The following is a 12,182-nucleotide window of genomic DNA, read 5'->3' on the forward strand; positions in this document are numbered from 1 at the left end:
GAATAGGTCAAGGTACATGTATGATGGCATCATGTAGGAAGGTGGTTGCACGACAAGTATAAAGTTAGTCTCAGATTCAGAATCAGATTGACATTGGCGAACAATATGACGTTAGTCTCATATTCGAAAAACCATGATGGCATCAAACAAAAGCAGCCAAACAGGGAAATAATAATGTGAGGGGGTAGGAAATGTTCCTCTTCTAGTCACACCCATTTGACGGGAGTCTCAGCTTCTATAGGACACATTACGTAACAGTAACCTAAAAACCAGAGATTGTCACCAAGACATTTCTCAAAGAGGTCAAAGTTCAGCTGATGTATGTTTGTTGGTTAGTTGCTACTATCCCAACGATGTATCTGCATGAGGACTGTTTAAAAACATTTTAGTCTTATAAGACTAAAATGTTTTTAAACAGTCCTATTAGTCTCAGCTGTAGACTGGGTAAGAAGTGGGATATTTCCTGTAGTGTATAGTCCCCATGGTATTTTTTATTGTTTGACGGATTTCGTTGGGTGCCATAATGATTTTCCATATATGAGACTGAATCTGAGGCTCAATATGAGAATAGCCTCATATTGCCCTCCAAAGGAATCTGATTCTGAATCTGAGACTAACTTTATATGCGTAGTCGTATGCTGCACGGTATTTTGTAGTGCTAATGTTTGTACACTTCCCCATGAGTTCACATGTTTCACTTTGCCATTCTCACAAGCCAGAGTTCTTATTTCTACTTTGCCTACAATGATGACACAGACAAGAGATACTATGAATACTTTCAAAAACCAGGTAAGGAGAACTTAACCTCAGCGCTACTAATCATTGAATACCCCATAGGCTTGCCTTGGCATGGCTGTCACTCTGACCATGGATCTATTATTGAGATAACATGATAACAGATCCATGCTCTGACACTCTGGTTTGATATATTGTTATAAATCGCCAGATAAGCCATCAGATAGCCAGGTCTCCGCCATGGTCAATCATACAGCAGAACTCGCAATATGTACACATTCGAAACAGCTTTGTAAACAATATTCCTGTTTGTTCTTGTTTGACCTCAATAACAGTCATTACGCCCGTAACCTTCACCATTACATACCCCAACCCGTGCCTCACAATTACTTAACTCGTTCATGTCTCAGTGGAAACCTGCCAGTCCCTAAGGTAAAGCTCACGGTCAGCCAACACAACTTCAAATATGCTTGTACTCAGCACTGGAATTCACTCCCAACAACAATAAAACCTATTTCTAATAGACACCAATTCAAAAAACAGCTAAAAATACATCTTTTTACAGAGTAATGTTTTTTTGTAACTTGCCAAACTTATCCGCATTTTCCAATTAGCCCTCTAGTCACTTTGTATTCATTTTCACATTTCTTGTAAATAGTAGTTTTCAGTAGTTACATTGTATTTCACTATTTCTCGTATCAAGTGTTATAATTCAAGTAGTAGGTTGGATCATGGACACGACTAGGTATGCTTACCTATTTCCATGGTCCACACCAGAGTTGATATATTTTATTAGCATTTTTTTATTCACACTTTCGTCTTTTCTTTCGTTATTGTTTAACTTTGGTGAAATAAAGATTCATTCATTCATTCATTCATTCATTCATTCATTCATTCATTCATTCATTCATTCAACTAAATTCCGGGGGGGGGGAACCACTGGCCAGGTCTGGTAGGGATGTGTGGCCAATGCTGTCAACCCACCCCAGACTCCATTTTAGACCAATTATGAACCAAAACCAGTGTCCCATTTTAGACCAATGTTGAACGCATGGTTGAACGCTGTGTTGCAAATGCGCAGTAACAATGCATTATGGGGCGGCGATATCTAAGAACAAGCATTTCATGGGGTGTGCATGCTATCTCGTATTTACCGATATGAAAATGTCAACCAGTGCAGTGGAAATTCGCGGGTAAAATTCGCGGGTAAATTCCCGAAAATTCCGACGGAACTAGTCGATAATTTATCAAGGAGTTCCTTCTAGGATCCCATTTTAGACCAAACAGCTTACGAGATAACAAACTAACCTTTATATTTCATATCAGAAAGAGTATTATTATTTCTGGTTTGTTGTCATGACAGGTGGAGTTACATTGCCATTTAGACGGTAGCATCAGATGTTCAACTCTGTATGACTTGGCCAAGTAAGTTCAAACTCCTCGTCATCAAAACATTGCATTTTTATTAGAATTCGAGCCATACAGAGAGACTAAGGGAATGAACCGCCCAAGCAACATTTTACTGAAAACGGGCCATGTCCAAGGGTATGGTGATAATATTAGACTGACAGTCTCTATGAGTTTGTCAAGCCAGGTCCCTTCATTGGTAAATGGAAACTGATATAATCGTATTATTTGCCTGTCATCAAGGTAGTGTGTTTTGTTTATTAGTTTGACACATCGTGTGTCTGGAGATGGTGCGGTGCCGGTGTGTGTTTCAATCTCGGCTAATGCCTGGAATAACTGCTGGTCGCTAACTATTTTCAGTTGACCTTGCTTCAGTACCAATTCATGAGTAATCAGAATCCAATATGGCAACAACCACTAGGGACAATTTCTCAGTGGATAACAATGATTCTTATCTTATTCATGTATAGACTGAAATATTACCTATACAACAATAAGTAACCAGCTAGAATGAATGCAAACTACTTTGGAAAGTGACTTGACTTGGCAGATTCCATCAAACATTTATGAAGTCATCATTTGGTATGCAGCTCAAAGGAAAAGTGATACCAGTGTAGCCTCAGATTCAAATACGAGATTCGCCATTTTACAAGACAGTATTTAAATTGGAAAGCTTACCTTGCACATGAAAGAAATCATTCAATTCTTTTTTTTTTACCTATTCTTCATTTCTGTTTTAATTTTACCAAAACGTTAGGTACCTAACTGCAATTTTGAATTCACAACTATGTACGTCTCATAACTGTATATACCTATATGTAAACAGTCAATCAATCAATCAATCAATCAATCAATCAATCAATCAATCAATCAATCAATCAATCAATCAATCAAGATAATTAAATTTTGTATAGTGCCAAAATCAAATGACTTGATGTTCTATGGTACTGAATACAAATAATAGTAGATCAATGTAAAAAAAAAGGTGTGTCTTCAAGAATAATTTAGTCAAGATGCCACTACTAATTAGCGCAAGTTTTGATATTTATGAAGACGTTGGTCTTCTCATTATTTAATATACTTTCATTGTTCCCAGTTTAGTATCTATTAAAGGAAAAATCTAATATGACATGTTTTCATCCAGGAAAAGAGACTCCTTTTATGGAAAGAAGCCATTTGAAGATTTTATTAAAGATGTAACCTACACTGGAATAGGAAATCTTACCAAATGTCTAGAAGTGTTTGGACGATTTCTTCCTTGGCTTGTGTAAGACATTTTTTTGTTTATTTGTTGTTGTTTTTTTGCTGTTTGGGTATTTTTTTCAATTACATTTTATTTCAATTAAAATGTAGTTTATTATTTCCCATATATGTTATTTGAGAAAATATAAATTATGATTTGAATTCGGTCCTTAGTTGTAATTTTCATAAACAAAATAGGAAACGGGTTGGCCGTGAACAGTCACGGATCAGCTTTGCACTTTATCATCATTACATGTCATTTCGCTAAAAAAAAATCAATCCTATCAAATGCTTTGCATTGTGCAAAGATAGCTAGCAGAGACACCTGTAATATTGTCATTATCAATAAATATAAGGGGTTTATTTACTCATCGCAAAAGTTACTTTACTTTCACCGAAACAACTAACAACTTGTAATAAAAAAATTATTATTCATTTTAAATGTTCAAAATATACCTTTCTGCCTATCTACTTAGTACCTACCTAACCACTTATAGCTACCTACCTACCTATTTAGTACCTATCAACCTACCTACCTACCTACCTGCCTAATACCTACCTACATAGTATCTACCTACCTACCTACCTACATAGTACCTACCTACCCACCCACCTACCTACCTAATACCTACCTACCTACATAGTACCTACCTACCTACCTACCTACATAGTACCTACCTACCTACCTACCTACCTACCTACCTACATAGTACCTACCTACCTACCTACCTACCTACCTAATACCTACATACCTACCTACCTACCTACCTACCTACCTGCCTACATAGTACCTACCTACCTACCTACCTACCTACCTACCTAATACCTACCTACATAGTACCTACCTACCTACCTACCTACCTGCCTACTTAGTACCTATCTACATACCTACCTACCTACCTACCTACCTACCTACATAGTACCTACATACCTACATACCTACAGTACTACCATATTGCTTCTTGGGCTAATCATGCATTTTAAGCAAATGTACTACAGGGATTAGTAGTTGGCATTATTGTAGTTGAAATTGTAAAAGGTTTACAATTTCATTTTACAGTGGTGATCAGGAAGCAGTGGAAAGAATAGCATACGAACTATGTGAAGACAAAGCTAAGGATGGGGTGGCTTACATCGAAGCACGATACTGCCCTCACCTGTTTGCTAATGACAATATCGTGGCCTTAAAACAAACCGGTGGAGATGTTTCCCCACGTGATGTGGTTACTTGGGTTAACGAAGGTCTACGTAGAGGAAGCAAAGAGTTTGGAATCGTGGCTAAAAGTATTCTTTGTTGTTATCGTGGATTTCAAGGTAGAGTGTATCTGACAACTCATGGTTATCAATGAGTGATCTGTGCAAGGGTATGTGGATGACGAAGGGTAACTCTGTACTATTAACGCCACTTGCCACTGTGTCAAGACCAATATCCTATCTAGTCTCCATGGTACCATATAAGCTTACACATGTTTCTTTATATATTTTTATACATGCAATATTTTTATATTTTCTATCATCTTTAATGAATCATTTTATTTTATTTTCCATCCCATATTTCAGATTGGTCTCAGGATATTGTTGAACTCTGCAAGGAGTTTCATAACGACACAGTGGTTGGTATTGATCTGTGCGGAGATGAAAAGATCCCTCCGTGTAAACAAGACATCGATGCTTTCCTAGTACGTATAATTAGATACTATTCCCCAATATTTTTCTTCGTTTAGCCAAAGCAAATACGAGTGACCTCAGGGGCCTTGTCACTACAAGTATAGCGAGTGCAAACAAGACATCGACGCTTTCCTAGTACTTATCATTAGATATTATTCGCAATATTTTTCTTCGTTTAGCCAAAGCAAATACGAGTGACCTAAGGGGCCTTGTCACTACAAGTATAGCGAGTGCAAACAAGACATCGACGCTTTCCTAGTACTTATCATTAGTTATTATTCCCCAATATTTTTCTTCGTTCATGATCAGCCAAGGAAAATAGAGTGACCTAAGGGGCCTTGTCACTCCGAGTCTAGCGACTCGTATTGACACACCCTTAGGTCACGAGTACTTTCCGGCTGAATGAAGAGAAATATTTGGGAATAATATAATTATACCTCAAGCATAATTCGGGAAAAATATTGGCGATTTGGAACGTTAACGTTTTGACCCATATTTCGAGCACCACAGAACAAGTGACGTAGATATGGTTTGTCGTGACGTAGCACGACCAGGGTATACAATATATCCATATTTTTTGTTAAATGACAATACTTTGGCTTGTGCATGGTATAACATTCTATAACTATTTATAAATACGACAATTAATTTTGTAGTAGAATTTGGCGATTAAAATGTCTCTGTGAAACTATTCGAAAGAGTAGACCATACGAATAAACATGTTTTCGAAATTTCGAATTAATTTCATTTTCAGCCTGAGGGTTTTATGGACAAGTTTGATTACAACCCGACATTTCGGATTTTTATTGACAGATGTTGTATTACAACTTGAATATCCTTGAATAATGCAAAAATATGGGATTGTTTGTGTCTGTCTTTAGGAAGCTGAACGTTGTGGCATTCACCGTACTGTACATGCTGGAGAGTCAGGACCTGCTTCAAATGTCGTAGAAGCACTTGATGTGTTGAAGGCCGAGAGAATTGGACACGGATATCGAGTACTAGATGATACCAAACTATATGAACGTATCAAGGAGAAAAGAATCCATCTAGAAGTATGCTTAACTTCTAGTTATCATACTGGGACCATAGGAACTGACGATTTTAGTAAACATCCTGCTGTCAAGTGAGTTTAACTTTGAAAAGTAATACTGCAGTTTAAAAATTACATTTTTGGTCTAGTTGCGAACAAGCACAATCGTGATAATGCATAAATGCATACATACATACATACATACATACATACATACATACATACATACATACATACATACACACATACCCATACACACACACATACATACATACATACATACATATATACATACATACATACATACATACATACATACATACATACATACATACATACATACATACATACATATCCAGATGTATGTATGCTTACACGCGTCCTTTGCAATAGAAATGATTAATTATTTGTAATTATAATGGATTCAATGTTAATCTTTTTACCGGCAGGTTTGCGGCAGACAATGTTAACTTTTCTCTGAACACAGATGATGACAGTGTATTCCAGACAACACTGACTAAAGAATTCGATGTGGCGTTCAACAAAATGGGTCTAGATGAAGCTCAGTTGTCAACGATTGTAAGTATCTCCGTAGCAAAGTCTGATTAGATCATCCATGATGATGAAATACAAGACGAGAGAATTGCGATTGTTCACTTATAATATTTGCCAAGTTAGATCTACATATAGCCGCTCCTGTTTCTTGTTTCTGCACTAGCTGTAGCGTGAGTATTATTTTGTCAATCAGACAAATAAAAATGTATCCACTGTTAAAATACAAATAATCAGACACTGTATGTTACATGACGGTTGTTCCACAAGTAGTACAACTTTTAACAGGTTGAAATCGTGGCTGCAGTTGGATGCTGATTTTTGGGTGCGGACCCCAAAACCAATTTGAATGGATATATTTTCCTATGGGTGATTTAATACTGTTCAAAGTTTACAATATTGTCAGTTAATCACCATATCTAACGAAATAGTTTTAAAAGGCGTTCCAGGCAGCTAGTGCATCTTTAATAGTAATATCAAATGAGCATCCATAATTAATGAGTTAAAATTTTGATGAATTCTGTCCAAATGTTTGTGTGTCATTACCTTATATCAATGGTGACTAGTCGGTGTTATTTTCAGATAAACATATAAAAGTAGACAAAAACAATGTCAGTGTTTGTATTTTATTTCATTTTCATGACGATGTTTTCCCAACATTGGCTAATAAGTTCTTGTACATTTATTTCATTATGGTGTTGTCGCAATATTTGCTAACAAATGTATTATTTTCCTTCAGACAAGTAATGCTGCTAGATCTGTGTTCCTGTCTGCTGACGAAAAGCAACACTTGCTTCGGCAATTGAAAATTGACCGAGATGAATAGGTGACACTACTCAACAGGAATCCTTGGTATAACAATTTGCAAATGTAAATATTAAATCACAAGTTTTCAAGATTATCAAGTTCCAAGCTTTAAAGAAATCGCTGCTAGATTTAATATAAAAAAAACCTGTGTATTTTTAATTTCTAATTTAAGTAATTACATAAAGACTGGCATATGTACATTGACATGAATCAGGGACAATGTTTGAGTGTTTTTAATGTGAATATACTGCAGTTTTTTGTTCTTAATTTGCAATCATCACTGGATTTCACACATAACTATAACTTCACATTCGATGCTATCTCACAACTGACAAAAAATTACACTTTTTTGGGACCAAACTTAGTTATTTCATCCTCCTTCTTGGCCCGTACAAAATATCAGACGTTTACCCCAAAAGTGTACTGTTAAACTCACTAAAATGACAATGACACATGGTATAACTATGAGTAAATCTATAATGTAAGTATGTATTTGTCATGTTAACGTTGTTGTACTTGCCGTTTCCATGGTAATATAAGTGTAATAAAACTGTAAGTGTACCTGACGTCACAGTGATTTAGCTTGAGTTTTAATAATAGACTGCGTTTTCAATGTATGGTTAAAGTGGTCTTTGACGATGGATGCATGCAATCACGTGTTTTACTTTCAGTCGTCCGACATTGGATGTCCTTTTGTTATTGTACATTAACATTTCAATACACGTTTAGCATTTTAATGATAAACACCGCTGTATTTTAACTGTCGTGGAATAATGCAGTTGTCCCCTAATATGACCGCCATGGTATGAGATGACGACTGCACTGTGAAAGTATATATATGGAGATAAAAAAATATTGCATATTTTCCAGGTCTAAAAATAACGAGAATTCATGAATTGCATATATTATAAAATACAAGTGGGTCACTTTATTAGTAATGTTATTGGTGTTTCTATCTGTCTTGAGCTAAGATTCCATGGGTGTCGATTTTTCGTACGTGGTTACAGCTGACCGCTAGGTGGCGGTATGATCAACTGAGTATCGATGTTAGGTATATGTATTTTTCCCCGTTTCTGTTGATCCTCGGCACTGACGTTGATAGTCTCCTAGTCTAGTTCCTATATGACGCGTTACGATTACTACCACCATCCCCACAAGTGGAACGGTCAACTCCATTCCCACCTTGTAAATCCACTTTGTTCATTACTGATAAAACTTCAACAGCAACAACGCAAGAAGTTGGTTATCACCCGCAGCATAGAACCATAGACCCTCCAGGAGGGTTTATGATAGTATACTAGTACAGTCTTTGCACAAACATTAATTATATTGGCTCCGGTAGAGGACTGCTAATCCTGCACATGTCAAACACTGAGTCAACAATTTGACAGCTAAAGGGCATAATATTACTTAACTACCCAACGATTTACTTTACTGCCTTGGACGTTGTAGGCACTGCTGCCAATAGGTAGATATATTAAAGGTGTTTAATCATAGGCCAGTCGGTGGCGGGTCTCTGGTTTGATACATACTTCAGTATTGCCAGGTACCGCTGCAGTGTCACTTGACAATATATGCACATTAATTGTGGGTAATACCCCCTGTGAAGGGGGCAAATTTCTAATCAGGCATGTCTATGAGTTAACATGACTATATTAGAGGAGATATACATCCATGCTATGACAAACAGAAGCTAAGAATCTGTGACCTGAGCGAATTATCGTGCCTCAGCTTTTTTCTGTCATTTACGGATCCGTGCAATATATATAGACACATTCATCACAGCAAAGCTTATCAGAAATAGAACCCAAGATAATTTTGTTTTGTTTTTTCTAAATTATCAAAAGGCTTGTAAAAGGTGTTGTGGTATGGTGTCACATTTCGCACATCTTATTATTTCCCTATAGCGCAATGATGTAACACCAAGGCCCATCCCTAATAAGACAATGGGGAGCTATTTAAAATCCACTTGGAAAAGGTGAAAGCACATTCTATCCATTGTTAGACGCTACCTCAGACAAAAGAATTTCTGGTCTAAGACGCTACTTACCAGGGTCCAAAACAAGGGACTGAATAAAGCTGTGACTTTCAACAAACACGTGGTCATCTTTACATACATATATAATGACGGAGTTAGAGCCTGCTTACGATCAAATTTGGTGATCACTTCAGCTGTGTAGTACATGCTAGTGGCTTCCAATTTCCAAGAGATCGAAAGAACATAATTATTCAGGTAAAGGTAAGTACCGATTATGGTAAATAGAGAACACTCTTTCCGTATTTAAGAAGCAACTAAATTCGACCAAGCATTGATGTATTAGTGAGTAATACATCCATGGCCCAAGCTAACAAGTTAGCATAGTTTCTACCACGCTACCGAGTTAGCCGCGTCTCAAGCTTATGGTGTATTAGGGAAAATCTTATACAGTCATGTCTCAAGCAATGTCAAGACTCCTTACAAGCGGCTAGTATCCTTCCTAATAAATACTCCATGTTTAGTTAGCGGCAAGTTTCTCTAGTCACAATTTAAGCTTATATCTTCGACTCCCTGGTTTTAACTGTAAACAAATTGTGTAAGGCAAATCATGATAAGAATGTGAGAGTGTATGGGTTCCGTTTGAAAGTCATTTTCCTAGGCGGGGGGGGGGGGGGGGGGTCTTCATTCGGATGGGGCAAAAGAATAACAAGTTACAATAGGTTATAACGTGCAAACAGTCGTACCATCTCAGCATCCGTCCTTGGGTCTTATCCTTTCCACAAGCGAGACAAATAAAGGGCTGACATCATACCCAGTTTGAAAGATTTACATGTGCCTTGGTACAGGTCAATTAACGCCGGAAGCGTGAGAATATCTGATTCGATCGTTCTGACGTTTAAAAACAAAATTCTGTTTCTGAGCTGAAATTTAAAGAAATCCGAATTTAACTATAATGACGTCATGTAAGTAAACCACAGACAAGTAAGTCTCATGATATAAACCAAGTTCAACATCATGAGATGTGTAAGAACTCATTTTAGTGATCGCAACGCGCATAGTGTTTATCAACAATCAAATAACATTTTTTCAAAACTTGGTCAGTGACTTCCTCTAGACATGACCTGTTATCAAGCTATACTGAACTTTCGACAGCGTTATTACCCCAATCATTCAAATTACCAGTATTTATTTATTTATTTATTCATTATATTAAAGTGTCTGTTATATTTTCTATTGACCCACTTTCTTCATTTCTTGTTGTAGAGTTCCCTGAGCAAAATAATTACTAATAATTATGGCAGAAATTTCCACCCCGTCTCCTGACATACAAGTATTAGAGGACTTGTCAACATCTGCAGTACATGATGTTGGTGCCAAGGAAGACATGGACGCGGACTTCAGTGGACAATTGTGTAAAAAAAGTGGACGTAAAATTACAGATTACTTTGCTGGTAACGACCGAGATTCGTGTTTGACAGAAACACCGCATCAGCAAACGGACACAGATCCCGAAAAAACTTTTGACCAGACTGGTACATCTGGTGTGCAGAAATCAGGAAAAAGGTCACATAAATGCGACGTATGTGGACATCCATGTAGTTCTTCATACCTGTTGACAGTACACAAGAGGCGACACACAGGTGAAATGCCTTATAAATGTGATATATGTGGCAGGTCATTTAGTTCGGCTGGTAGTCTGAAAATACACTGTAAAATTCATACAAACGACAAGCCATATGTTTGTGAGGTGTGTGGGAAAGCATTTCTACAACTTCATACTCTTGACGTTCATAGTAGAACTCATACAAAAGTCAAGCCATTTGAATGTAGAATCTGTGGAAAAGCGTACAGGTACACGAATAATCTCACTTACCATGAAAGGACCCACACTGGACAGAAGCCTTATAAATGTGACATTTGTGGGGTACGCTTCGTAGACAATAGTTTGCTACTCAAACACAAGGCGATTCATTCTGGTGTCAAACCTCATAAATGTGATGTTTGTGGAATTGGGTTTCTACAGGCCAGTAATTTGGTAGTGCACAAGAGAGTGCACACAGGGGAGAAACCCTTCAGATGTGATGTATGTGGTCAGTCATTCAGTCAGAGCACCACACTTGTAAATCACCAGAGAATCCATACAGGTGACCGTCCACATGTATGTCAAGAATGTGGCAAATCGTTTGGCCACAAGGGAGATTTTAACAAACACATGCGAAAACATACAGGCGAGAAACCCTATAAATGTGACACATGTGGCAAGGCGTATGGCTATAAAAATGCCCTGGTTTACCACATTAGGCAGCATACTGATGAAAACCCATATAAATGTGAAATATGTGGAAAGGCATTCAAACAACCAGGGAATCTAAGTGCTCATCGTAGGGTTCATACTGGTGAACGTCCGCATAAATGTGATATCTGCGGAAGAGCTTTTAATGGCTCAGGAGATCTTAAAAAGCATTTAAAACTACACCAACCATCCAAAGGGTAATATTTCTTACAAGTGTATTGTATCGTTAGGGAAAATAACGTGTTTCCGGTTGCTATGGATTAGTACTATGTCGTGTAACGCATTTGTAATTTGGAACATGTAGAACTAGAACTGGCTAAATCCATAATGTAAGTATGTATTTGTCACGTTAACGTTGTTGTACTTGCCGTTTCCATGGTAATATAAGTGTAATAAATCTGTAAGTGTACCTGACATGGTTTAGCTTGAGTTTTAATAATAGACTGCGTTTTCAATGTATGGTTAGT

The 12,182-nt window shown here is 37.2% G+C and overlaps 1 protein-coding gene across 1 annotated transcript; it reads left to right on the plus strand.

The window, feature by feature from the left end:
* The first annotated feature begins 747 nt into the window (after positions 1-747).
* LOC144448177 (adenosine deaminase-like) lies at positions 748-7,463 on the plus strand. The gene is made up of 8 exons (XM_078138331.1): positions 748-789; positions 2,099-2,160; positions 3,287-3,409; positions 4,445-4,698; positions 4,945-5,063; positions 5,934-6,178; positions 6,535-6,664; positions 7,377-7,463. Exons 1-8 carry the CDS (start codon positions 748-750, stop codon positions 7,461-7,463), a joined length of 1,062 nt encoding a protein of 353 aa, XP_077994457.1.
* The last annotated feature ends 4,719 nt before the right edge of the window (positions 7,464-12,182 follow it).

Source organism: Glandiceps talaboti, chromosome 17 (assembly GCF_964340395.1).
Source record: "Glandiceps talaboti chromosome 17, keGlaTala1.1, whole genome shotgun sequence".
Taxonomy (NCBI): domain Eukaryota; kingdom Metazoa; phylum Hemichordata; class Enteropneusta; family Spengelidae; genus Glandiceps; species Glandiceps talaboti.